Here is a 26,941-nt window from a genome sequence, read left to right on the forward strand (position 1 = left end):
TTATCCATTCAAGAAATCTCTTCTGCAATTTCTACTACTGTGAGCCAGGCACCAAGCGAGCATCAAATGCCCCTTCTTTTGGGGTTGTTTTTTTGTTTTGTTTTGTTTTTTGTTTTTTCAGTTAACAGCAGAAACTGTTATTTTAGCACCATGCCCTGTTCCGGATGTCTTAGGTGCATTAACTCCCTCATCTTCGCAGTTACCCTGGGGAGTACATGCTCTTCTCATTATCCTCATTTTACAGTTGGGGAATGGGAGGCACAGAGAGGTGAGGTAACCTGCCGAACCTCACACAGCTGGCATGTGGGGAGGCAGGACTCATGGACGTCCCTCCCTGCCCTCTACCTCTTGGCAGAACATCCGGGCCTCTCCCCCAGGGTGTCCTCAGAGTTCTTAGTATGTGTTCTTTTTCAAGCATCAATTACCTGGCCTTTCCACACTACTCAGAGAGCGGTCCATAAGGCATGGTCCTGGGCTCCCAGCTAACTGAAAGGAAGCTTCCACCACGTCCAGAGCCTTGATGTCTTGCCACTGAAGCAGGAAGCTGTCCTCAAATTCTTTGCAGCAGGAACCCACTTAGGTGGCACCAACCTGGACTTCCAGACAGAACCGTACACACATCGAGGGAAGAGTATTGTGTGTGCACATCGTAAATCTGAAGAGAACGTGGGAGAAGCTCTGCTGGCAGCTCGTCACCTGGTTGCCATTGAAGAACCAGCTAATGTGTCACAGCCAGAGAGCCGTGCTGAGGTGTGCTGCGGCTGCTGCTGCTGGGACCAGTCCCACTGCTGGCTCTCTCCCTTCTAGAACCTTTACTGGCCAGATTCAGGCAGCCTTCTGGAAGGCACGACCTCTGGTGGCTGCTGATCCCAGGACCAACCGCCAGCCCCCACAGTGGATCAGCAGCCACCAGAGGTGCTAACCTGCCAAGCATTGCTCTGTGTCTCAGACTCTCCCCTGCGCCCTGTGGGCATCACCAGCACATCCAGCAGCAAGGGGAGCACACGTGGTGGGTCCGATGTGGTGGGTGCTGGCCTGGGAAGTCCTGCACATGCGTGGACTCCTATGACCTGCACCATCTCCTGTGACCACCCCTGGGAGCTCATGCCTGGCCTCAGCTTCTACAGCTTCTCTTCTCTCTGAAGAGATTGAGAGGGAAGAGCAGGGTGCTGCTGGAAAGGCCGTGACCCAGGAGGAATTTTGGGGTGGATGGACTGTCCTGGCTCCCAGGTTCACTGATACTCAGCACAAGGCTGCTGATGGTCAAGAGGCCTCTTACACCTGTTCCGTGGTTCCCTGGGGAGGATCGCAGTGCCCAGCCCACCACTGAACACCGACCTGCGGTTCCCACTGCTCAGGCCACCCAACGGGCAGGTGCAACCGCTGAGAGGTCTTGGGCTTTTCTTCCACAGGCGTTTAACCAGAACATGGAAATAAGGTTGGCGGGGAAAAAAGGCCCTAAAAAGGAAGAAATTATCTAGCAAGACAGGAATCTTTATGGTAGAGTAGAAGAATCCCCTACACGGGGATTAAAGTGTGGGTTCTGGAAACGGCAGGGCGGGGGTGGATATGATGGGGTAAAGTCATTCCTCCCCTTCTCATCAGGTTGCCAATGTGCTGGAAAAGCGCGCAGCACGAGTAAGTCCTTGACGTGTGGCAACCTGCCCCTGGGGTTGGATGCCGTCTGCCCCCTTTTACCAGTGGGGCCTGTTTCACTTCTCTTTAGCCCCCCCGCCCCCCGTCATCACCACCCAGGGAGAGTGCTGAGATGAAGAAGCAGCAGCATGCCTGTGTAATGAAGCCATTGACATCTTTCATGGGGAAAAGGATGTTTCGTGCAAACAAGTTATTAGGTCCTATCATGTTCTCCATGGATCTTTATAAATTCAAGTAATTCAGTAAAGAGCAGAGAAGAAACTAATCACCCACATTCCCACCATCTGGAATTAACCACTCTCCGACATTATGACTTCCTGGCTTCCACTTTTATTTTTTTAAGATTTTATTTATTTATTCATGAGAGACACAGAGAGAGGCAGAGACACAGGCAGAGGGAGAAGCAGGCTCCCTGCGGGGAGCCCAATGCAGGACTGGATTCCAGGATTCCAGGACCCCAGGACCATGACCTGAGCCAAAGGCAGATGCTCAATCACTGCACCACCCAGGCGCCCCTTACTTCCAATTTTATATACACTTACCCTCACAGAAGTCTATGAAAAATGACAGAGGTGAACATGAGTATGTTGGGTGTGTGTGTGTGTGTGTGTGTGTGTACCCGTGGGCAAGAATTTAAAGATATCTAGAGGAGAAGCCTATTGGTGTCTCTCCATTCGCACCAGAGTCTACAGCTGAAGCCTGGAGGATCAAGTCCCAGGGCCAGTGTCCCCCTGGCCTGCATGGCCCCAGAAACCCCGCAAGGTGAAATTCACTGTTGAGTCTGAGACATTGTCTGGCTCCTGCAGAGTTTTTTTTGTCACCACAAAGGCTCTTCCTTGGGAAGAGTTTTATATCCAGGAGTAAAGCCTGGCCTCTGTTCCAGTAAGGCTGAGGCCCAAGCTCCCACCCCCAGATGGTACGTGACAGCAGCATGTCACATCACGCCGTCTTCCGGTGCTGGACACAGCGCACACCCTGCAGGGAGCATGACCCAGCACCTCACGCTTCCCAGATGCCCTTATCTCGGCAGCAGCAGGGGCACTGAAGTAGGGGAGGTACAGAAGATGCAATTTCCAAGTGCTGCTTCATTTTCGTGGCAGCGCATCTTTGTAAAAAAAAATAGATAAAACGTCTTTCTGTGTCCACTCTTCAGCTCATCCTAGAAAACCTAGAAACCACAAAATACTCAAAGAGGGAAAAAAATCAAAGTCACGCCCTGAGACAGCCATAGAACCACACTGACCTGTTTCCTTCTGCTCCACTTTTCTAGGAAGAGACTCAACGGCAGGGGGGAGGGGAAGGGGACACAGGGAGGGAGACGGAGAGTCTGAAGCAGGCTCCACGCCCAGTGCAGCGTCCCATGTCGGGCTCCGTCTCATGAGAGAGCATGACCTGAGCCAAAGTCAAGAGCCTGATGCTTAACTGGCTGGGTTCCCCGGGCGCCCCAAGGAAGAGACTCGTATTTTAAACTTTGGGTCATATTATCCCTTTACCCCTCGTCGCTCTCTGGTTTTCCCCCTGAGACCTTGTGATTTTGCAGAGTTTCTGGCAGCGGGAGAGAAGACGGGGGTCTTCTCTGGCGTGGGGATTTTCATTCTCACGTGCTGGTCGCTGTAGGTGGCGAGTCGCCCACACATTCCTGTTCGGGTTCCCAGCTGCCACCTCTGTCACCAGTTTTGTGCGACTCACTCGTCCCCAGCCCGCTCTGGGACCTCGTAGGGCCAGCGTGCTAGGCTCCCAGCCGGCGGCTGTATCTGCAAAGAAGGCACCAGCGATCGCCTCTGCCTCCTCTAACACGTCGAAAAAGAATCAGAATATGGTTATTCCTGTGGAAAGATCCGGAGCTGTCCCGGAATGGGAGGAAAGGGCTAGCGGCCAGGCCTTACCCGGGGGCGCGGAGCAGCGCAGATCTGGGGATGGGAGTGGCGGGACCGACCCCGCGTCCGGGCCCTTCTGTCAGGATGGACCCTTCTGGACCCTTCTGTCAGGATGAGGCAGCGGCAACCGTTGCTCGGAATTCCCTTCTAGCCTCGAACTCTAAAGGGGGAGAGCGGGCGGGGGGGGGGGCTCGTGAGGCGACAGGGGCGCCCCCGGGCCGCTGACAGGGTCTCCCCTCCCCCCTCAGCACCTACAACTTCTCGGCCGACGGCTTCCACAGCTCGGCCCCGGGAGCCAACCTGTGCCTGGGCTCGGGCGTCCACGGCGGCGTGGACTGGATGAGGAAGCTGGCCTTCCGCTACCGGCGGGTGAAGGAGATGTACAACACTTACCGGAACAACGTGGGCGGTGAGTGGGCCGCGGCCCGGCGGGGCGGGCCTCAGGCGCTCGGCCCCACGTGCCTGCGTGCGTGCGTGCGTGCGTGCGTGCGTGCGTGCGTGCGTGCGTGCGGCGCGGCCTGCCCGGGGTCACAGCCCTGGGGCTCCGGGGGCGGGGGCTGAGGCGGGGCGGCCCGGGCACTGGGGTCCCCGCCGCGCCGCCGGTGGGCCCCGCCCCAGGCCGCGGAGGCCGAGTCCGCGCTCTGGCCCGGGTGCGGGTGCGGGTGCGTGGCGAGGTCGTCGGCGGGGACTGGGGACGCCGGAGTCGGGGTCGGGGTCGGGGAGGGGGTGGGAGCCGCTGGTTCCCGCGCTGCACCCCGGGGCACGCGCCGTCAGGGCCCAGGCGCCGCTCGGGCCGCAGGCGAGCTCCGCACCGCCAGGCTATTTCTGGAACCTTCCCGGCAGGTGCGTCCTTTTTTTTTTTTTTTTTTTTTTTTTTTTTTTCGTTTTTCCATTTAGGGCCATTATGACTTTGGGGGCGTCGGTTTTACTTAAACTCTATTAGTTTAACTAAACTTTAATTAAAATAATTAAGTTAGTTTAGTTAAACTTAATTCACATGTGCTGTATAATAAATAATACATGCTTCAGAGGGAGGCAGAGGGCCGTGATCCACCCGTCGCACCCGGCGCCCATCGCATCCCGCGCCCTCCCCCCTGCCCTTCACCCAGTCCCCCGTCCCCCCACCCCCTCTCCCCTCCAGCCGCCCTCAGTGTGTTTCCTGTGATTAAGAGCCTCTGGTGACTTGTCTCCCTCTCTGCTTTCATCTTTCTTTCTTCGGGGGCGGCTGGGGGTTCTTAACAGGTGATGATGACACCGCCTCGCCCCCAGGAGGCATCTGACGGGGGTGGTTGTCACAGTGTGTGGAACCAGCCTCAGGCCCATAAAGGGCAGGTCGGAGCCCGCAGCTGATGGTGTCCACCATATGCCCCTTGGCCCCCAAAGCTCCAAGGGCTCCATCCCCCTGCCCCAGAAAGAGTCCCAGGAAGAATTCAGCGTCTCAGACTGGATGGAACCACTTCCCAACCCCGTGCCTCCACTTTCTAGCTACCTCCCTGAGCCTCAGTGTCTACATCCGTGAAATGGGGAGAAGAACAATTCTGGCTCCCTGGGTTAGGGAAACTGTTGTTAATGGGCACAAAAATCACAACCGTGTGCCTGCAGCAGGGACTCCGTAGGTGCTCACATTCCTCACTAGTCCCTTTCAGTCTTGCTTGGGAGTCTTTCAGGTTCTTCTGTGTCTGCTGCTCCCCCCAGAAAGACCATCAGTCCTTCGGGACTGTCTTGTCCGTGGCTGCCGTCCTAATGCAGTCCTCGCGACAGCTAATGTTTATTGAGTGCTTACTGTCTGCCAGGCTCTGTTATCAGGGCTCTTCTTCTAATATCTTATTTGCTCTTTATAACATCCCCATGAGGTAAGTGCTTTTATCAGCTGTGTCGTATAAAGGTGGAAAGCAAGATCAGAGACGTTCAGTAAGCTGCCCGGCATCACACAGCCAGCCGCTTCACCGCCTCTGCCCACACCCCGTGCCCTCTCACACCCGAGTCTGACTGCGAGAGTGAAGAGAGAGCTTCAGGGTCATCCCTGCTTGCTCACCCACCCCTACGTGGGCAGAGGAGGGGAGCAGGTGTGCCTGGAATGCAGGAGACAGGGATGGAGCCGGCCAGCAGAGACCACCTACTCCTCATCCAGGTTAAGCCCCAGCAAACACCCGGGACTTCTGTCCGGCTGCTTTGCTCTCCCCTAAGCTGAGGGGAAATTGCCTGATGTGTCAGCAGGTGAGGGGAACTCGCACCTAGCAGGACACCGTGGGCAGCCACCCACCCCAGTTTCTGCATGCTACCTCCCCTCTCCTCTCCCCCAGCTCTTTCTGCATCACAGAGTGAGCCTAATGGGGGCCACAGCCTCCAGCCGGAGGGCCACCACACACCCCAGGATCCCAAGGGTTCTGGAAGTTGTGCACAGAAGAGAGACATCCACAAGATACAGGATGAAGGTAGAAAAGGCTTAACAAGTCAACATCAGGAGGCATGGCTGGGTTCAGAGGCCTTTGCCTGATTTCACACCTCCCTCTGCCACGTCCTGTTAGAACCCTGAGCAGGTTACTTAACCCCTCTGTGCCTCAGTTTCCTCAGGTGTAAGCTGGGAATAATGATGTTGCCCAACTCATAGGATACATGTCAGGATAATTTGAATTGATATATGGGAGTTGCTTAGAAATGTGCTGCCCCACAGTGAGCACTTCTTAAATGTTGCTTCCATCTGGGGAAGGAGACCAAGCCTGGGGAAGAGCTGAGGGTAGGGACCAAGCAGACAGAAGCTTGGAGCGTACTTCTAACAGGTGCAAAGTTGGAGCGGTTGACCAGCTAGCTACCCACGGCAGTACATGTGGGGAGACTATTGTAAACTATGAAACTGTGCCCCAGACAGTTTGCTTTGTTATTAAGGGCCCCTGCTCCGGGGCTGTGGGGAAGGTGCAGAGAGAAGGAAAACCAGAGACCACCTGCAACGTTTTGTCCGCATGAATTCCTTCTCCCTTGAACAAATACTGCTGTAGTACCTCCCAGGGGTTGGTACCGCGGTGGCAAACAAAACCAGCTTGGTCCCTGCCCTCATGGAGCAAACGGCATAGTGGTTGAAGCGGACATCGAACACATGATCACAGAGATGTGTGTGAAGTCATATTTGTGACAAGAGCTATCAAGAAGGGGATCCCTGGGTGGCGCAGCGGTTTGGCGCCTGCCTTTGGCCCAGGGCGCAATCCTGGAGACCTGGGATCGAATCCCACATCGGGCTCCCTGCATGGAGCCTGCTTCTCCCTCTGCCTGTGTCTCTGCCTCTCTCTCTCTCTGTGTGACTATCATGAATAAATAAAAAATTTAAAAAAAAAAAAGAGCTATCAAGAAGAGGTGCATGTCGGGAGAGTACAAAGTAGAGCCAGCGTAGGCCTTCCAGAAGAAATGACATTGAAACTGAGTATGAAGGATTTAGGCAAAAAGGGAAGGTAAGACAGTAAAGGGTACTCCAGGCTCTGAGATGAGATGTGCGAAGGTCTCGAGATGGAAACGTACTGGGTGCATCAGGAGACAAAGAGGAGGCCATTAGGGTGGGAACGGAAGGACAGCAGGGCAATGGCAAGAGATGAGACAAGCAACGAAGCAGGTGCTGGGGCATGGGCTCTGGAGTCTGAACTTGATCTTAAGGGCCTTGATGGCTGAGAAACTGACAGGTTCAGAGACCCCATGGAGTGGGCTGGGGAGGTCTGCTGCCCGGGTGCCACACCTATCTCCGTACTTCTTCCCTGCAGTGAGCAAGCCCGTCCACCTCACTAAGCCTCAGCTTCTCCACCTGACTTACACAATGTTATCTGAAATTATATCTCAATTTAAAAAAAAAAAAAAGAGTGTCCATTTCTAGGATCACCATGAAAATGAATGAAATAAATTGTGTTAAAAGCACGGGGCCATACACATAGTAAGCACTCAATAAATGTTAGTCATTTTATTATTCATTTTTTTTGTCTCCACTGTAACAATATAAACTTTATATAAATTTTCTGTTCACCTGTGTTCATCTGTCCTATTACAATACTGAGCACACAGAAGGCATTCCCAAAGTATTTGTTGGATGGATGGGCAGAGGGAGGGATGGGTTGGCAGATGGGTGGATAGGGGGTTGGGTGGATGAATGGATCGATCAGTGGATAGGATGATGGATCAATCAATCCTAAAATAAGATTAAAATCACTGAATATCATTGACCTTGGTCATCATCTGATTTGAAACATCAGGGCACCAGTAGCTAGACTCCCCTAACCACCTCCCAGACCTCTCAAATGATAAATACCATGTCTTTATTTCCCTTGTCCCTAGGCTTGATAGGAGCTCCCAAAAGAGAGACGTGGCTACAGCTCAGAGCCGAGCTGGAAGCGCTGACCGACCTCTGGCTGACCCACTCTCTGAAGGCGCTCAACCTCATCAATTCCCGGTAGGTGGGAGTCCCCATTCTCCCTTGTGCCCCTGAACTTGCTCCCATTCGAGGGCGGAGGCTCCTCCATTTCCACACCTGGAGAACTGGACCCTCCAAATCCTCTCTTGTACACTTTCCAGACATTTGGTAACACGGAGGTGTTACATAGTACAGTACCAGGAACAGCTTGGAGCCCAGCTGGGCAAACAGGTGCTGAGACTCACCAGGGTCCAACAGAGCCAGAGACCTTTGTATGTAGGACCATCTGTCCCATCCCCTTGTGCCCACAACACCCACCAGTCACGACAAAGCCCACTGAAAACCACTTTAACTATAGTAGGCCACAGATCACCTGGCAGGCACTTAGGAGGCAAGGAGGGTCCAGTTTCATTCCAGGCCTCCCAGGAAATTCCCTCTTGCTCTTACACAAGATCATCTGAGCCAGAGAACAAATTACTCTCTGCACTAGCCTCCAAAAATCTTGCGACCCAACATAGGAATGGTTACGAGATGGTAGCCCATGAGCCCATCCTGCTGATGTGTCCTATTTTAATACACGCTTTGTCCTGAAGATTGGGAAAGGGAATCCCTGGCTCCAGGTGTCCAGGTTCTGTCAAAATATCAGAACTTCCAGGTGTTCCCCAGTTTACCCTAGTCCTCACTGCTCCCTGTTGTCCTACACCTGATCCATATTTGCTCATTTATCTTATTGAGTGGCTGCAGCTATGTAAATATGGGCCCTGGCAAGAAACATTTGTTTTAAATAAGCATTACATTTTAACACCGTGAGTAATATTTCAGTATTATGTTTCAGTATGCCAGGCAGCCTCAGGCTTAAACAAGAGGAACAGCTGAAGGATCTTTGGGCCCTACCCTCTCCTGACGATGACATAGCCAGAGCCTCCAAACCCCACTGGAACTCTGGCCAGCTCCAGGCTCGTGCTGCAGGGTGAGGAGGCCTGGCCTAGCTGTTGGTTGGTGCTCTGACCCCATTTTCTTTGTCCTCAGGCCAAACTGTGTCAATGTGCTGGTCACTACCACTCAACTAATCCCTGCCCTGGCCAAAGTCCTGCTGTATGGACTGGGCTCCGTGTTTCCTATTGAGAACATCTACAGTGCAACCAAGACAGGTAGGGAGAAGCAGACCTTGGGGTGATGCAGGGAGGGAGGGTGGGCCTAGCTCTCCGACCCTTGTTTGGGAAGCTTAAGGAAGGCGGCTCTGGGGAAGCTAAACAACTTGTCCATGGGCATGACTCAGATCCCCGAAAGAATCCCACAAGCCACTCGCTTCAACCTCAGCTTCCAAAGAAAGTGGTTAGTTCCGTAGTTTTATAAAGTGTAGGTATTAGTTAGGATACCTGCAAAGCTGCTATAACAAGCACACCCCAAATACAAGGGCTCACATCAGAATCAAAGCTTATTTCCCCCCCACGTGTCCACGGACCAGAGGTGGGTGATCCAGGCTAGTGGGACAACTCAAATACACCCAGGATCCCAAGTCCTTCCCATCTTATTTTTCCACCATCCCCGGTGGTTTTATTCTTACATGTGTGGTCAAATCCAAATCCTGCCACACTGTCATTCAGGCTTATAGGAAGTGGGGAAAGAGGAAGGAGTAATACGGGTCCAGTGTTTTAAAGCCAAGACTCAAGACAGGATACCTCACACTTCTGTTCACCTCCTATTGGCCCCAGCTTAGTCACATGGCCACAGCTAGTTGCAAGGGAAGCTGGGAAATGTAGTCCATAGCTAAGTGTCTCAAACCCAGGTAAGTCATGGACTTTTATTACTAAAATAGTTTCCACCACAGCATGGCACATGAGGTGATTTTAATTTAGGTGGTACAAGTCGTCAAATAACCTTGAACCATACAGAGATAAAAATGGTGTTTTTTTTCATTCTTTTTTAAAGAGAGACTCTCAATTTAGTGTTATACTGCTTTGACATCTCTCTTAATGCTTAATAATCTTCCTTATTAACAAAGAGAACAAGCCTTAGGCTTCAGAGCTTCCATCAGATAAGAGAATTTAATAACTAGAAATGAATAGCATCATTTATCAGCAGAGCTAGTCATATTGGCTTGGGGGAGGTGGGGAATTGGGTTTTTTATTCTTACATCACCTAAAACTGTTATTATAATGCAAAATAAATCTAGTTAGTTAAGAGGTTGCTTTTTTTTAAGATTTTATTTATTTATTAACAAGAGACACACACAGAGAGGCAGAGACCTAGGCAGAGGGAGAAGCAGACTCCCTGTGGGGAGCCTGATGCAGGACTCGATCGCAGGACCCCAGGATCACACCCTGAGCCAAAGGCAGATGCTCAACCTGAGCCACGCAGGTGTCCCAGTTAAGAGGTTTTTAACTGGAAATTTTTACCCTTGTTTTTTTCTGAAATAAACATATGTATATTATACATATATAAATAATATATAACTAATAAATATAAATAAATATATATATTATATATATAATATATATATTACCTTGGAAGCATTTTCCCAGAACATTTTTTGCCTTTACTGAAGTTCTAGGCCTGAACATTACAGAAAAGTGCCATTAGATTTTTAAATTTTAAAATCATGAAATTCAGACCCCAGATGGCCCTTAGAGTTTCTGCAACAGGAGCTGATGAGCCTGTCATTTTCTTTCTGCACACTGTGGTCATGTGCTTCTGCAGGCTTATTTAGAACCTCTTTTTAAAATATTTTTTATATTTAATTATAGTAAAATACACATAACATGAAATTTACCACCTTAGCCACATTCACATCGTTGTGCCACCATCCCCACCATCCACCTCCAGAACTCTTTCCATCTTGTAGAACTAAAATTAAGTCTGCATTACACAGGAACTCCCCATTCCTCCCTGCCCTGAGCCCCTGGCAACCACTCTTCTACTTCCTGTTTCTACAAATGTGACTGCTCTGGGGACCTCGTGTAAGTGGAATCATATAACATTTGTCTTTTTGTGACTGGCTTATTTCACTTAACATGATGTCCTCAAGGGTCATATCCATGTTGTAGTATGTGTCAGATTACCTTCCTCTTTAAGGCTGAGTAACGAGTAGTCCGTTATATATTTGTGCTACATTTTGTTTATCCATGGATCTGTCCATAGATACGTGGGTTGCTTCCACCTCTTGGCTATTGTAAAACAATGCTGTGTCAACATGGGTGTACAAATACCCCCCTTCAAGACTCTGCTTTCAGTTCTCTGGGATAAATATCCAGTGGTGGAATTGGTGGATTGGAGGGTGATTCTATTTTTCATTTTTTGAGGAAGTGCCGTACTGTTTACTGTAGCAGCTGCACCATTGTGCATTCCCACCAACAGTGCACAAGGCTTCCAGTTTCTCCACATCCTCACCAACACCTGTTCTGGTCTCTCTTTTTTTGATGATTACTGTCCTAATGGTGGTGACTGGTGTCTTTTTAATACAGTGATTCTCTTCTGTATTTAAATGAATTCATTTAAGTAAAACTAGAAGTGTGAGTTGATTTTTTTTAAAGATTACATAACAGGGATCTCTGGGTGGCGCAGCGGTTTGGCGCCTGCCTTTGGCCCAGGGCGCGATCCTGGAGACCCGGGATCAAATCCCACGTCGGGCTCCTGGTGCATGGAGCCTGCTTCTCCCTCTGCCTGTGTCTCTGCCTCTCTCTCTCTCTCTCTCTCTCTCTCTCTGTGACTATCATAAATAAATTTTAAAAAATTAAAAAAAAACAGATTACATAACATTGGTTCCCAGATTTGGTCACAGTTGTTCAGGAATGTTTGAGAAACTGGTTTGTTTGAGAAACTCTGGTCTAGGATGTCACGACTGAAAGAGAATTCCTGAACAAAGGATCTAGTCAGTGGCCAGATAAGTATGGAAAACTCACAGTGACCATGAACACACCAAAGACTCCACTCAGTCCTATCATAAAAGTTTTAAAGTTTCATTTAACAGCACCTTTTTTTTTCTGTAGATTTTGCAAGAAAGGAATCTGTAACCCAGGCACATCAAATATTGTCATGCAGCCCATCGATTCTTTTTTTTAAGATTTGATTTATTTATTTATTTATTTATTTATTTATTTATTTATTTATTTATTTATTTATTTTTGAGAGAGAGAGAGAGAGAGAGAGAGAGAACAAGAGCAGAGGAAGGGGCAGAGGGAGAAGCAGACTCCCCACTGAACAGGGAGCCTGACACAAGACTCGATCCCAGGACCCCAGGACCACAGCCAGAGGCAAAGGCAGATGTTTAACTGACCGAGCCACCCAGGCACCCCTGATTCTGTTTCTTTTTTAAGATTTTATTTCTTTATTTATTCATGAGAGACACAGAGAGAGAGAGGCAGAGACACAGGTAGAGGGAGAAGCAGGTTCCACACAGGGAGCCCGATGTGGGACTCGATCCTGGGTCTCTGGGAACATGCCCTGGGCCGAAGGCAGGCGCCAAACCACTGAGCCACCCAGGTGTCCCCCTGATCCTGTTTCTATCAGGGAAATGTTAGAGCAACTTGTTTCTCACTTCGGTAGCCTGGAGGTCAACTAACTGAGGGCAATCAAATTTGAGACTGCACAGAAATTTGGCCTCCAGCTCCCTGTTTTAACTTGAAAAGCATAATTTTTTTCAGTAGTCAGGTTTTTGCTCTGATAATGCTGCATAACAAACACTCAGTGGCTTACGGTGTTTACTTCTTGCTCGCAGGCGTGGGCAGTCCACTGTGGCTCCGCGAGGGCTGCCTCCAGGTTCTGCCCTGTTCTATAGATCCTCTCACTGGGGGATCGTCACTCACTGTGGCCATCAGGGGCACATTCTTCCCATAACAGAGGCAGAAGTGAAGGGAGCCGAGCCACACCACCCGCGGCAGGTCCCTAACATTCCATATTGGTCAAAGCAAGTCACATGGCCCACCCAATATCAGTGGAGTAGGGAGTAGGGAGGCTCCACATGCTGTAGTGCAAGGCTTTGCAAGGTGTAGTGCCATAATTCTTTTTTTTTTTATCTTTTTGTTTGTTTGTTTTAAAGATTTTTATTTATTCATAGAGACACAGAGAGGGGGGGCGCAGAGGCATAGCCAGAGGGAGAAGCAGGCTCCACACAGGGAGCCCGATGTGGGACTCGATCCAGAGTCCCCAGGATCAAACCCCAGGCTGCAGGCAGCGCTAAACCGCTGTGCCACCAGGGCTGCCCTGTAGTACCATAATTCTGCTTTCAGAAGACAGGATTCGCAGCTCGACCTGGCCACAGCTCCTCTTCACAGAGGAGAAAGCGAACACAGAGGAAGAGATGGTCTGCGGCAGGGCTGAGTCCTACCTAGAGCAGTAGAACAGAGTAGCTCAGAGCTCAAGCAACTGGAGCAGCCTAGGTTCGAATCCTGAACTGTGCTCGCTAGCTGAGTGCCCCAGGCAAGTGACTTCACCTCTCTGTGCCTGTAAAATTGGATAATTAAGGGATGCCTGGGTGGCTCAGGGGTTGAGCGTCTGCCTTTGGCTCAGGGCAGGATCCCAGGGTCCCAGGATCAAGTCCTGCATCGGGTTCCCCACAGGGAGCCAGCTTCTCCCTCTGCCTATGTCTCTGTCTCTCTCTGTGTCTCTCATGAATAAATAAAATCTCTTAAAAAAAAATAAAAGGATGATCAAAATACCTCCAAACATCTGACAAAAGGGAATAGTGCAAGTTCCCAGCAGAGCACAAGTGCTCAAAAATAAGAGCTGTTTTATTATAACTACTATTGCTACTCCTCCTCCGCTCGTCTTCGGGGCACTCCGCCAGCCTGTTTATCTCTAAAATGGGAATTCTATTAATGGCAATTTCATAAGGATTGTGGTGATGACAGTAAATGAATAATGTCAGTGTTTCCCAACAACGTGGGGAAGCCTTTTGCCTCCCAGGAGATATTTGGCAACACCTGGAGACATTCTTTTGTGTACCAACTGGAGGACGTGCTACGGGCATTTCCAGGGTGGAGACCAGGGATGCCACCAAATGTCCCCAGGGATCGAGGCAGCCCCCGCGGCGAAGACTCACCCAGCCCCACTTGCCAGTAACGCGGAGGCCGAGAAATCCCAATGCTGGCGGAGTGCTTGAGTCAGAGAGTGACCACTCCTGTTAGCACTGCCGGTTCCCTTTCTGTTACTTCACTTGCCGACACCATCGGGATGAGCTAAGATCTGAATCCAGTGTGTCTAGATTTACGCTGCCACCCACACACCTGGGAAGGAGGAAAACACGAAGGGGTGGTCATCAGTGGGAAGCAAGAAAAAAAACAGGGGAGTCACCCCAAGAGCCAGGTGTGTCACCAGGCTGCCACCTGTGGACGTGGGAATCCTGACACCTGTGCCTCCTGAATCACGTGCTCTCGCGGAGCCTGGTGTCCTCGACTGTGACGAGGGTCCGGCGCCCCCACCCCAGCCGGTTGCATTGCCTCGGGAGTCAGCTCCAGGCCCCCGTGCTGCCTCTTCTGTGTCCCCATGGGCAAACCCCGCTGTCCCGCCTCACGTGGGGACTCTCTCCCCACCGGAGACACTCGTGTGCTTGAGGATGAAAGGGTTAGGAGGATGGCCAGGCAAACACTTGGTCAGTGGGTGCCAGTGCCCGCAGTCGGGGCGCTCAGCAAGCATCTTTTCTTTCTTCCCTTCTTCCATGTGCAGGAAAGGAGAGCTGTTTCGAGAGGATAATGCAGAGATTCGGCAGAAAAGCCGTCTACATCGTGATCGGTGACGGCGTCGAAGAGGAGCAGGGGGCAAAGAAGGTAGTGCTTCCGTCCCCGGGCCGTGCTGCTTCTCTCGAGCCTGTCTCATGGGTTTCCTGGGCTCTTTCCCTGGGTTTCCTCCACCCCCCCGCCCGGGCCCTGGCTGGGTCCCCTCCTTCCCAGCCCTTAGCTCCCGGGGCCCTTCCCATTTGCAATCGCAGAAGCATCCTGAGTAATTTCCTTCTGCAAATCCCCCTCGGTGCCTTTGGCTGCCGCCCCTGGTAGCCCTGGATTTTTTCTAGGACAACTGCTCGGGAGCCCGGAGACACTCTGTCAGGGCAGGCTGGTGGGGGGCTGGTGCACGTGTGTGCGCTTTATTTCATGCTCACTGATCATATGTTCCAGGAACCCTTCCCAGTTAATAAAGACAGCATTAAGCTAATGAGAAAGAAAATCCTGCACTTGTGATCTCGGGCCCATGAGCAGAGGGGCAGGGGGTTCTGGTGGCCGCAGCTCTGCTCTTGGAAAAGAAACAGCTGCCAAAGTCCTGGGTCTGGACCTGTCAACAGCATCCCAGAGAGCCTGCCACCCCCCACCCCGAGGCCTGGGAAGTGGATTGTTAATGTCACAGAGCTTAATTGGGAGGACCTGGTTTCCCCCTTCCATCCCCAGCGACAGATTCCAGGGAAATGCAGAAATGTTTAGAGTCTCAGTGGACAGAGCCTAAAAAAAGAGGGAGGGCCCTGAGGGTCCCCGGAGAGGGCCTGGGGGCGGAGCTAGAAGGCCTCGCCACCTGCAAGGCTCCTCCCCTCCCAGCTCCCCCAGACTCCACCCTTTAGGCCTCAGGTTCCAGCAATATTTCTGAGGCAAGAATCCCTGATCAGCTACCACTGGGTCTCCCCGTGACACAGGCCTGCTGGAACTCCCTCCTCCCGCTGTTTTCTTTCTTCAGTGCCTATAGGATTGGGCTCTTTTAAAAAAAAAAAAAGTTATTTATTTATGAGAGACACACAGAGAGAGGCAGAGACACAGGCAGAGGGAGAAGCAGGCTCCCCACGGGGAGCCAGATGCAGGACTCGATCCCGGGACCCCAGGATCACGACCTGAGCCAAAGGCAGATGCTCAACCACTGAGCCACCCAGGCGCCCCTGTGATTGGGGTCTTAATCGCAGACACTCCAGCTAGTGGGAAAGCTCCATCTACTATGTACCCGAGGTTGTCCCAGGTGCTGGGGAGCCTGCAGTGAGCAGAAGGGAGAGGCCCTCACCCCTCCCTCAGCTCCAGCTTGGGAGCAGGCAATAAACACGAGTGTAACCTGTGTGAGGTGGTGACCAGAGCTCTGGAGGACCGTAAAGCGGGGACCCGGAACAGATGGGACCGTGGGGGCGGGGCAGTTGCCAGTGTACACAGTGGTCAAGGTAGGCCTTGCTGCCGGGTGACCTCTGAGCAAGGAGAGGAGAAGGTGAGGGAGTGAGCCAAGTAGATTTTAGAGGGAAGGCAGTCTGAGGGAGGAACCAAGAGATGAAGCAGGACCCCTGCCCCCACCGGCAGTGCCCCCAAATCATTAGGACTCAAAATTCACACCGCTAGAAATTTCCACAGTGACCCCTAGGGGCCAGGCTATTCCCCCTTTGAGAACGGGTAGTCTGAGCTCCCTGTCTGGGCGGACCGGGCTCCCCCCTGGCCTCCCTCTACCGCCAGCCCTGCTCCCACAGAAAGAGGAGACCTCGGTGTGCACATTTTACCCTGAACCCTCGCTCTGCCCCCACTCTGAGCAGCTCTTCCTCACCCGTAACAACTTCGGGGGAATATGCACCCAGGGCTGAGCCCAGGGACCCTGCGCAGTGTCCTCAGAGCCCGAGCCTCTGTTAGCACTGCCCAGGACAGTGGGGTCGGGGAGTCTAGAAGTCCAGAGGAGCTTCTCCTTCCTGTAGAACCAGCGGGAAAGAAAATCTGAATGGTAATTTGCACAGACAGTGAAAACTCACCTGAATGTCTCTGCTGCTCAGAGCACAGGAGATGCACCTTACTGAGCAGGGCGCAGGGGTGGAGTGGGTGGTCTCCAGCAGGGGCTGGGCGGGAGGGTGTCTGTCTGGGTTCAGCGGAGTGGGGTTGGGGTCGCCAGAGATGCTGGCAGCAGAGAAGTCTCTCCCTGCTGGGACCCCAGGGCCCCAGGGCCCCAGGCTCCTTCTGCCTTGTTGCTCTGCCTGTAGCCCCCCCCAGCACCCCCAGGTCTGCACTGCGGCCACTGGGAGGGGAAAGGGTAAGGAAACCTCATCCCTTTAAGGGCACAGGTGATACAGGGGGGCATCACCACTGCTCAGGTCCCAGCGGCCAGACCTGGATCACATGGTCACGCCCCGCTGCGGCGCTGGCTGGGAGATGTCGCCTCTATTCTCAGCCACCAGGTACTCAGCTGAGAAAAACGGGGGCTGCTTCTGAGACAGAAGAGGGGGAGAAGGGATGTGGGAGGTGGCTGGCAGTCTCCATCACCGCTGGCATGTGGCAGGGCTGTCACTGGCACCTAGGGGAGTCTGACCTCACCGCCTGCCCTTACCACCCCTCTCCATTCCTGGCATCATCATTTTATTGAACTCCTCAAACCACCCCCTGCAGAGTGGGTGTCACTGGCTTTCTTTTATAGAGGATGTAGCTGAGACTCAGAGAGGTTCATTGATGTACCTCGGGTCACACAGCGGGTACATGCAAACTAATGTGCATTTTGCTCCAACTACCAAGCAGGAAGGAGGTGGACCTGGGAGATTCACTCTGTCCTCACCCCTGAGCTGGTCCGGCAAGGGTGGGAGTCTACCGAAGAAGACCAGGGCACACACACCCCCATCATACACTGAGCTCCCGTAGAAACCTCTGCGACTATCTGAAGCAGCGGCCCCAGCCCATTAGCGAGAAATGCTGCGCACCAGCCACTCTCCCGGCCTGATGGATGGGAGTCATTAGCCCAGGCTGCTGGACACCTGAGCAGCATGAAATACGGCGACAGGGCAAGGGGCTTTGACTGTTTGGGCTGCCAGTGTTGTTAATATCTCCATTTTAGTGGGTCATTTGTCTCCACCTCTCCACAAGTGATAAATCCACCTGTGCTTTAGGCCTGGGATGGAGGTGGCTGAGACATTCTCTTCCACGATTGCTCATTTCCTCCCAGAAAAATGAATTACACTCTTTATAGGGGGGACAGGATTGGCCAGGCAGAAACCAAAATCCATCTTTGCAGAGAAAGGAAGGTTTGGCTGGGGTGAGGAGGGGTGGGGGAGCTGGAAGGCATTAAAGAAGTGGCATCCGCTGCCCATGATGGATAGTATGCTGCTTCCCTTGAGCGAAAGAGAAAAAGATGTGTTCACTGAGGTCTTCAGGAGCCCACCTTCCCTCTTCTCCCCTCTCCCTTCCTCTTTATCCCGTCCCTGTGTGTTTCTTGGCCACCTACTCTGTGCCAGGAGCCATGCAGTGCAGCAGTGAACCTGACATTCCAAGCTCAAACTGTCCTCAGGGCCTTTGCACTTGCTTTGTCTTCTGCCTCCGTCAGCCCCCCCCCTCCACACACACACACACACACACACGGGTTTGCACCTCCCTCTTGCTCTCTGGGGCCTGCTTAACTGTCACCCTCTGCGGAGGCCTTCCCCCAAGCCCGCTATCAGAACAGACACCCTTCCCAGCTGCTTTCTGCCCTGCCTCCCTGCCTCCTTCATGGTGCTCACACAACACAAAACCATCTTGTTCATTTCGTACCTGTAGATTTCTTCTCTGGGACTCCGGGGGAAAGGGGGGGCTGTGTGTGCATACCACCTGTGCAGGAGGCTCCACCAGCACACAGCTGTGCACATCAAAGTCCCTGCCCTCTGGATAATCATCCCCCATCCCAAGAGCCTTCACTTAATCACATCTGCAAAATCCCTTTATTCAAGGTTCTAGGGATCAGAGGGGTATCTTGGGGGGGGGGGGGTGCTGTTACTCTGCCTACCACAGACCAGAAAGGTAAAGGTAAACAGTGGTATGAAGAGTTGGCAGGGTATTAAGTGTGGGGCTCCCAGAGGCAGGAAGGGATGTGACGTGTTTCAGGAGCCAAAAGGATGCCTGCATAGTCTCTAGCCTGTGGACATGGAACCTCAGGGGGCCAAACTCCAGGCATCAGATGACAACTTAAGGCCAATGACTGTCTCACGGAGGCTCAGTATCTTTTATCTGCAGGTCACAGAAAGCCTATATAATGCTGAGTAAAACACTTGCTCACCTCATAAGATTATTTGTACCCTAGGTGGTTTCAGTGGGTCAGAAATTCACTGAGCATCCCTTTCTATTGTTTGTCCTACCTTTTTAACCATCTTTGGCTTTTTATTTTCTGGTTTGTTGCCTCGTGCTCTCAAAAAGGCTGCCATAGCCCCGGGCATCACATGCTAACATGACAGCATCAAAACAGGAAGGGAAAAGTAAGGGGTTCTCTCCTCAGGTGCCTCCCTCTCATCCTGGAGGAAAACCTTTCCCAGACGTCCCTCACCACCTTCCTCACTGGCTTCAGTAGGTAGGTCACAAGTCAGGAGGGATACAGGACACATCCCTGGCACACAGGGCTGGGGTTGTCACAGCTCGCTTAGCTGATCATAGCTCATCCCCTAGGTCTGGGCACAGAGCTGCCAAATGCCAATTTCGGGGAGCAAGAAAGAAGGGAAGGTGGTATTGGGCAGGCAACAGCTTCGGCCAATGGTTCGATTTTCCGGTTGATAAAAATGCAGCCAGCTTGCTTCTGTGGAGCCTGACATGACCTCTCTGTGGCTCAGTGCCCTCATCTGTGCCCTAAGAACAGAGTGTCTCCCTGAGGATCGGAGGCCAGGTTAAAGGAGGTCACATGGGGGGCCCCGTGAGCACGGTGCCTGGCGCACAGCACGCCCTCCCCAGATGTGAGGACTATGATCAGGGGGCATGGCTGGTCGGTGACTGAACTCTGCTGAAATCCATTCTCTTGCTTCTCTCTCTCATCCCCATTTGAAAAAGGTGGTTGTGTTTTTGTCTCTAGATTTTTTGTTTTGGCAATTCAGCGAGATGGGAAACGGAAAGCGCTAGCACAGGGACTGGCTCCCCAGCGATGGATTTAAGAGACAATTATTTAAAACAGTGGGTATAGGGGCCCCTGGGTGGCTCCGTCGGTGACACGTCTGCCTTCAGCTCAGGTCAGGATCTCAGGGTCCTGGGATCAAGCCCCATGTCAAGATCCTGGCTCAGCAAGGAGTCTGCTTCTCCCTCTGCCTCTCCCATACCCTCCCTCGTATGCACCCTCTGTCTTCAGTCAATCCAATCAATCAGTCAATCAAAACGAAACACTGGTATCACAGGCTGACACAGGGAAATCCAAACTAGGACACCTTTCCCCACCCCCAGTCCTGTACACGGCACTCCACATGTACTCGTGGCTGTGGCTGTTCATTCCAGCCCCCTCACATCCACGGGCCCCTCGACATAATCCTAATAGCAGCCCTTAGCAGGTGGCCACGCACTACGAAAAGCCGCAGCAGCTGTCTACGGCAAACAGGATCTCCATTTCACAGGAAATGTTTTCGCAGGAAAGCAAACCACTGTGGGTCCACCGTGGCCTGCCTGCCCCACGCTGGCTGGGACCAGCTCTGTGTGTTGAGATGGAGTTTAGCAAATGTTAGGAGGATGAAGGACACATGAGCACCAGGCTGAGGCTTTCTTTTCCAAGTAGTGGGATCAAGGACAACTTTTTAAGAAGGAAGGACTTTCTCACTATCTGACTTCATCCTGTGTCAGGGCACCCCCTAAGACCTAAGGCCTTCCCAAAGGAGGGGAGAGGGTCAAACAGTGCACCAGGCAGCGAGGGATGAGCCAGGCAGCGAGGGATGAGCCAGGCAGCGAGGGATGAACCAGACACCTAGGGATGAACCAAGCATCTAGGGATGAACCAGGCAGGAAGGGATGAACCAGGCACCTAGGGATGAACCAGGCAGGGAGGGATGAACCAGGCACCTAAGGATGAACCAGGCACCTAGGGATGAACCAGGCAGGGAGGGATGAACCAGGCACCTAGGGATGAACCAAGCATCTAGGGATGAACCAGGCAGGGAGGGATGAACCAGGCACCTAGGGATGAACCAGGCAGGGAGGGATGAACCAGATACCTAGGGATGAACCAAGCATCTAGGGATGAACCGGGCACCGAGGGATGAACCAAGCATCTAGGGATGCACCAGGCAGGGAGGGACGAGCCAGGCAGCACGAGCTCCGGGGGCAGAGACGACAGTGCGGCTGGATCGGTGGGCGCTGGCCAGAGAGGGGTGTGCCTCGAGGTTGGGACATGCCCGCGGGCCCCGCTGCCTCGGTGGACGTCGCCGAAGGCTCTAACTTTTGGGCCGGGGGGGCCGCAGGGGGCGCGATGCGGGCCTAACCGTGCGGGTGCTCTGTGTTCCAGCACAACATGCCTTTCTGGCGGATATCCTGCCACGCGGACCTGGAGGCGCTGAGGCACGCCCTGGAGCTGGAGTATTTATAGCAGAGCCCACGGCCTCGCCACCTGCCCTCCGGCCACCCAGGCCCTCGCCTTCTCCGCCTCCCGCCAGACGCTGGACCCCGGGCAGGGTCCCTGCGGCCGAGAGGACATGCCTGGCGACCATCTCAGCAGCTGTCCCTTTAGTCCGAGCGCGGGTCCTGAGACGCGGAGTACCCCACGGTGGCTTCGGAATATTTAACTTTGGAGAAGAGGGCTGGCTCGGAGTCCAGGCTTTTCTACAAGACTCACAGGACAAAAGGGAGGAATTGCTGATTTGGGGGAGGGCTGGTGCGGAGGAGGGTACAGGCCTGGGTTGTGTTTTGTTTTGTTTTGTTTTTCCTTTTTAATTTATGGACTAATCTCATTACTCCGGTATTATGCTCTCGTACCTGTGTTGTTGGTTTTCTTAGTCGTTGGTTTGGTTTTGTTTTCTAAACTGGCATGTGGGGTGGTGCAGTTCTAATTTAAGCACTCTCTGCTCCAAGTTGTGCTTTGGGGGGACAATCATTCTTTGAACAATTGGTGAGGGAGGCGATTCGGGGCTGATGGGAAGACTATTGCTTACTTTTGTTTTTAAGGACCTAAGCTGACGTCTTGTGGACAGTGCACGTGCCTTATGCTGCCATCTTGTTTTCTAGGAAGAGGGGACCCCAGGGAGGAGGTGGTACTTTGTGACGGATAAAAGGCATTAAATAAAACCACGTTTACATTTTGAAGTGGGGTAGGATGTCACTATTTTATGACCACTCTTGAGGCTTCCTTAATTTCTGTTTTAAGAGGTGTCCATTAGAGACACCAGTAGACTTTCAACCATCCACACAGAGGGGGTTTGGGTGAAACAAAAATAGATTTCATTTAATCTTGAAATGAACTACCCAGGTGGTCAACTACTTTTCTGTTGTGATGACTAAATGTCCAAAGCTGGTTCTGATGGAAGCTAGGAGTCCAGAGTCCGTTAGGTAAGTGTGTTAGCCTGAATTCTAGAGCACTCAGAGCTCCCAGTGGTTGAGGACAGCTTCTTCCTCGATCTGTATATTCATTGCCCATAACAGTCTGATACAGATGGAAGGAAGGAAGGAAGGAAGGAAGGAAGGAAGGAAGGAAGGAAGGAAGGAAGGAAGGAAAGGTCAGTTGGTCGGACAGACAGATAGTAGAGGGGTTATAGATGGGTGGTGGGTGGATGGATAGAGGAACAGATGATGGATGGATGGGTGGTGGAGAGTTAAGATTCACTGGCCCCAAGCTGCTTAATCTTCACTGTTCCCTCAGCAGTACCTTGCAGCTCTTGAAAACAACCTTAGAAGTAGAATAACTGGACTGTTCAGCACTCACAAACCAGAGCCCTTGGCCTTCCAGAAGTCTGAGCATGACTCCAGAACTTCCTGACCAGCCCAGCCGAAGGACAGAGACCCAACGAAGTCCTCAGGTGGACCTCTGGGGCTGAAGGTATCTACCTATCCAAGGGCTTTAGAAGTCAGAGCCACCATTGGAATTTCTTTCAGTTGCAAAGGACAGAAACACAATAAAGTGGCTTAAGCAAAACCAAAAAAAAAAGGAATTCTTTGGCTTACTTAACTAACAAGTTTAGGGATATGTGGCCTCAGACCTCTCCCCCACACACACACATATACACCCATCTCAAATGCAGAATTCAAGATATGGCTTTAATTTTTTTTAATTCAGTCTCTTTCTCTCCATCTTTAGACTCTTTCATTTGGTTTCATTTATAGGCAATAGTGCACAGACTGAGAGTAGAAGATTCCCATTGATACAGCATCAATTCTTAAAAGGACAACTGTTTTGGAAACATAGGTTAAACTTATTGTGTGAATTAACAAATGTCCTTATGGTTTAAATATTTTGAGTTGGTTCTTCCTTAGTAATTTGCAACCAAAAGCATCCCAACTTATATAGCACATAATAGTGTTAGTAGTAGTAGTAAAATCACATGGGCTCAGATTTCTCCTCAGGAAATCAGTCGTTCATATTACCAACAACTGGAATGGGGCATTTTCCATCAGATGGTAATCAACCATCTAAAATGCACTAGCGGCATCCCTGGGTGGCTCAGCGGTTTAGCGCCTGCCTTTGGCCCAGGACGTGATCCTGGAGTCCCGGGATCAAGTCCCGGGTCGGGCTCCCAGCGTGGAGCCTGCTTCTCCCTCCTCCTGTGTCTCTGCCTCTCTCTCTCTCTATCATAAATAAATAAATAAATCTTTAAAAAAATAAAAAATAAAATGCACTAGCAAGAGAGACAAACCATAATGGACTCTTATTCATAGGTAACAAACTGAGGGTTGCTGGGGGAAGGGGAAGGGGAAGGGGAAGGGGTGGAGGGAATGTGATGTAATGACCACTGGGTGTTATAGAAGACTGATGAATTACTGACTCAACCTCTGAAATTAGCAATACACTATATGTTAATGAACTGAATTTAAATTTAAAAATTATAAAAATAAACATAAAAAAATAAAAATAAAATGCATTAGCAGTATCCCAGACCCAAGGGACACAAATTTGAATAAGGTATTTGCAGAGAAAAAGTGATAAATTTTTTTTAAAAAACTCATTTTAAAAATAGCGGAAACAAACGTCAAATTGAAATTTAAATGTGACGAGAGCAAAATTTAATCTCCCTAATATATAAAGAGCTCTAAGAAACCAATTGTTATCAACAACCAAATCTTTCAAAATACTAGAAGGCTAGGAATGCCTGACTGGCTCAGTTGGTAGAATGTGCGACTCTTAATCTTGGGGTTATAGGTTTGAACCCCACATTGAAGAGACTACTTTTTTTTAAGATTTTATTTATTTGGGATCCCTGGGTGGCGCAGTGGTTTAGCGCCTGCCTTTGGCCCAGGACGTGATCCTGGAGACCCGGGATCGAATCCCACATTGGGCTCCCGGTGCATGGAGCCTGCTTCTCCCTCTGCCTGTGTCTCTGCCTCTCTCTCTCTCTCTCTCTCTGTGACTATCATAAATAAATACACATTTATAAAAAAAAAGATTTTATTTATTTATCCATGAGAAACACAGAGAGAGGCTGAGACATAGAGGGAGAGGCAGGCTCCATGTAGGGAGCCCAATGGGAGACTTGATCCTGGGACTCCTGGATCACACCCCGAGCCAAAGGCAGACACTCAACCGCTGAGCCACCCAGGTATCCCTGAAGAGACTACTGTAAAAAAAAAATAATAAAATCTGGGGCACCTGGATGGCTCAGTCAGTTGGGCATCTGCCTTAAGCTTAAGTCATGATCCCAGAGTCCTGGAATCGAGCCCCACATCAGACTCCCAGCCCAATGGGGAGCCTGCTTCTCCCTCTCCCCACTGCTCAGGCTCTCTCTATCTCTCACTCTCTCTAAAATAAATAAAAATCTTTTAAAAAAATTTTGTTTTCATTTTTAAGTAAAATACCTGAAGGCTATAAAACATTTTACTTTAAGATTGTATTTTTTTTAAGATTTTATTTATTCATGAGAGACACAGAGAGAGAGGCAGAGACACAGGCAGAGGGAGAAGCAGGCTCCCTGCAGGGAGCCCAATGCAGGACTCGATCCCAAAACCCCAGGATCACACCCTGAGCTGAAAGCAGACGCTCAACCGCTGAACCACCCAGCCGTCCCTAAGATTTTATTTTTTAAGTAGTCTCTCCATCCAGCATGGGACTCAAACCCACAACCCTGAGATCAAAATGTTGCATGCTCTATTTAAAAAATAAAACTGCTTCTTGGGGCACCTGGCTGGCTCAATCAGTAGAGCAAGAGACTCAACTCTCAGTCTTGGGTTGGGAGTTCAAGCCCCACACGGGTGTAGCAAATACTCAAAAATAAAATCTTTTAAAAATAGAACTTTTTGGGCAGCCCCAGTGGTGCAGTGGTTTAGTGCCGCCTGCAGCCCGGGGCGTGATCCTGGAGTCCCGGGATCGAGTCCCACATCGGGCTCCCTGCATGGAGCCTGCTTCTCCCTCTGCCTGTGTCTCTGCCTCTCTCTCTGTGTGTGTGTCTCTATGAATAAATAAATTTTAAAAATCTTTTAAAAAATAGAACTTCTTAAACTTATGAAAAGATAATCTCACACTTACATTGAGATACCACTTTCCACATCAGATTGAGAAAATATAAAAGGTTTATGACTCACAGTACCATTGGAGCTATGGGGCCCTTCATAGATTGCTGATGGAAGCTGAAACTGGCAAAAGTCCTGAGGAGGGAAAGTTGGCAATATTTATCCAGTTTGTAAGTTTTATCCAGCAATTCCACTTCTGAGAATTTATATATACGTATATATATATGTGTATACACATATATATGTGTATATATATATGTATATATATGTGTGTGTGTGTATATATATATATATGTAGGGTGAAACTCCATACAGATTTATTTTCTACAACATCGTTTGTAATAGCAAAGCAAAGAATGAAAACAACCCAAATACCCATCAGCGATGAACTGATCGAGTCCCACGTCGGGCTCCCGGCATGGAGCCTGCTTCTCCCTCCTCCTATGTCTCTGCCTCTCTCTCTCTCTCTCTCTCTATGTGTATCATAAATAAATGAGTAAATAAGTAAATAAATCTTTTTAAAAATGGAGGAAAAAAGTAAAACCTGTATGATCATAGTTGCAAAAAGAAATTTTGGAAGAAGATATAAGAAATTAAGTGACCCATAGGAACTATCAGACATGTGGGTGAGCAGGAGAGTGCCTTCCCTATATATCGGATACTGTGAAGAGATTATTGTAAGAACGTCTTGAAGATCAGATGTCAGTTCTGGAGGCTTCTCGGTCATAGCCGGCAGCTGCAGGTAGCTTGTTTCTAGCCAGTTTCCCTGAGCGGCAACACTAGCCCCTTGCTGTGGGACTCAGGGTGCAAGTGTGAGGCTGAGAAAAGCTGTTCTGTGAAATCAAGCAGCTTCTTCCTTGCCTGTCCCAGGAAGCCTTGTCGCTGCCAAGCCACCGTCCCCAAAAGCAGGGCAGTGGTCTCAGGGGTCTGAGTCTGACGCCTGATAAAGCCCTGCCTGTTTCTGAGCAGCTGTGCTGTCCCTGCATCCACTCGGCCAGGTGAAACCAGGGCCTGCCCTTTACCAGGTGCTCTTCTCGGCCTGTGGATGTGGACACGAAAACAGGCAGAAGCACTCCCGACCCCCCATGGAGCTGACTTGCCTGCAGAGGGAAGCGACACGACCAGGCGGATTCACTGTGAGATGCAGACCTTCCCACTCACCGCCTTGTCCCATGGGAGGAGCAGCACACACTCCCCAGATCCTTGACACACCCCGCTCACAGGCTTGAGCCACAAGCCAAGTCCCCTTCCAAGAACCACCCAGAGGGCGGCAGAGAAGCAGCAGTGAGACCCTCAACAGGGAGGGGAAGGGGGGGAGGCCTAAGCCAGCCAATTGCAAAAAGCCAGCCTAAGGGGATCCTGGTGGCTCAGCAGGCTAAGCGTCCAACTCTTGATCTCAGCTCAGGTCTCGATCTCAGGGTCGTGAGTTCGAGCCCCACACTGGGTTCCACTCTGTGTGTGGAGCCTACTTTAAAAAGGGGTGGAGGGGAGACCCTAATAACAACCTTTTGAAAGAGATCACGGCATCTGCCCAGTGAAACATTCAGGGTTCACCCCTTGTCCAGGAGGTCACTGGGGGTCTTGTCTTTTTGTTCTGGTTGAGATGGTGACCTTGAGAGTATACGCCATGGACTTGCAGGGTCAGTGCTGTGGGGGCTGCTCTCTTCTTGGACACTGGCCAGAGTGCAGAAGGAAGCTTCAGGGTGATGTAGCACAGAGTAACTGGATGGTGT

General features: G+C 51.0%; 1 protein-coding gene and 1 long non-coding RNA gene across 7 annotated transcripts in view; one reads left to right on the plus strand and one right to left on the minus strand.

The window, feature by feature from the left end:
- Nucleotides 1–21,857, plus strand: part of EYA2 (EYA transcriptional coactivator and phosphatase 2) — a 262,825-nt gene extending 240,968 nt beyond the window's left edge. For 2 of the 3 annotated variants that reach the window (XM_072801321.1, XM_072801324.1), the window contains 5 exons: nucleotides 3,782–3,942; nucleotides 7,845–7,959; nucleotides 8,950–9,071; nucleotides 14,584–14,684; nucleotides 21,064–21,857. In XM_072801321.1, coding sequence (XP_072657422.1) covers nucleotides 3,782–3,942; nucleotides 7,845–7,959; nucleotides 8,950–9,071; nucleotides 14,584–14,684; nucleotides 21,064–21,144 — 580 coding nt within the window. In that variant the 3' untranslated portion in view covers nucleotides 21,145–21,857. Of the gene's footprint in view, nucleotides 1–3,781; nucleotides 3,943–7,844; nucleotides 7,960–8,949; nucleotides 9,072–14,583; nucleotides 14,685–19,089; nucleotides 19,162–21,063 lie in introns of all 3 variants that reach the window. The other variant, XM_072801322.1, reaches the window with a different exon arrangement.
- LOC140618578 (uncharacterized) lies at nucleotides 1,985–3,989 on the minus strand. 4 transcript variants are annotated; one of them, XR_012018649.1, is made up of 3 exons: nucleotides 3,789–3,989; nucleotides 3,543–3,693; nucleotides 1,985–3,410 (listed from the first exon to the last, which is right to left on the minus strand). It is a non-coding gene; the product is annotated as an uncharacterized lncRNA (long non-coding RNA). The 4 variants fall into 4 exon arrangements; XR_012018651.1 differs by having other exon boundaries at nucleotides 1,985–3,446; XR_012018648.1 differs by having other exon boundaries at nucleotides 1,985–3,693.
- Nucleotides 21,858–26,941: the final 5,084 nt, after the last annotated feature.

This window comes from Canis lupus, chromosome 26 (assembly GCF_048164855.1).
Source record: "Canis lupus baileyi chromosome 26, mCanLup2.hap1, whole genome shotgun sequence".
Taxonomy (NCBI): Eukaryota; Metazoa; Chordata; class Mammalia; order Carnivora; family Canidae; genus Canis; species Canis lupus.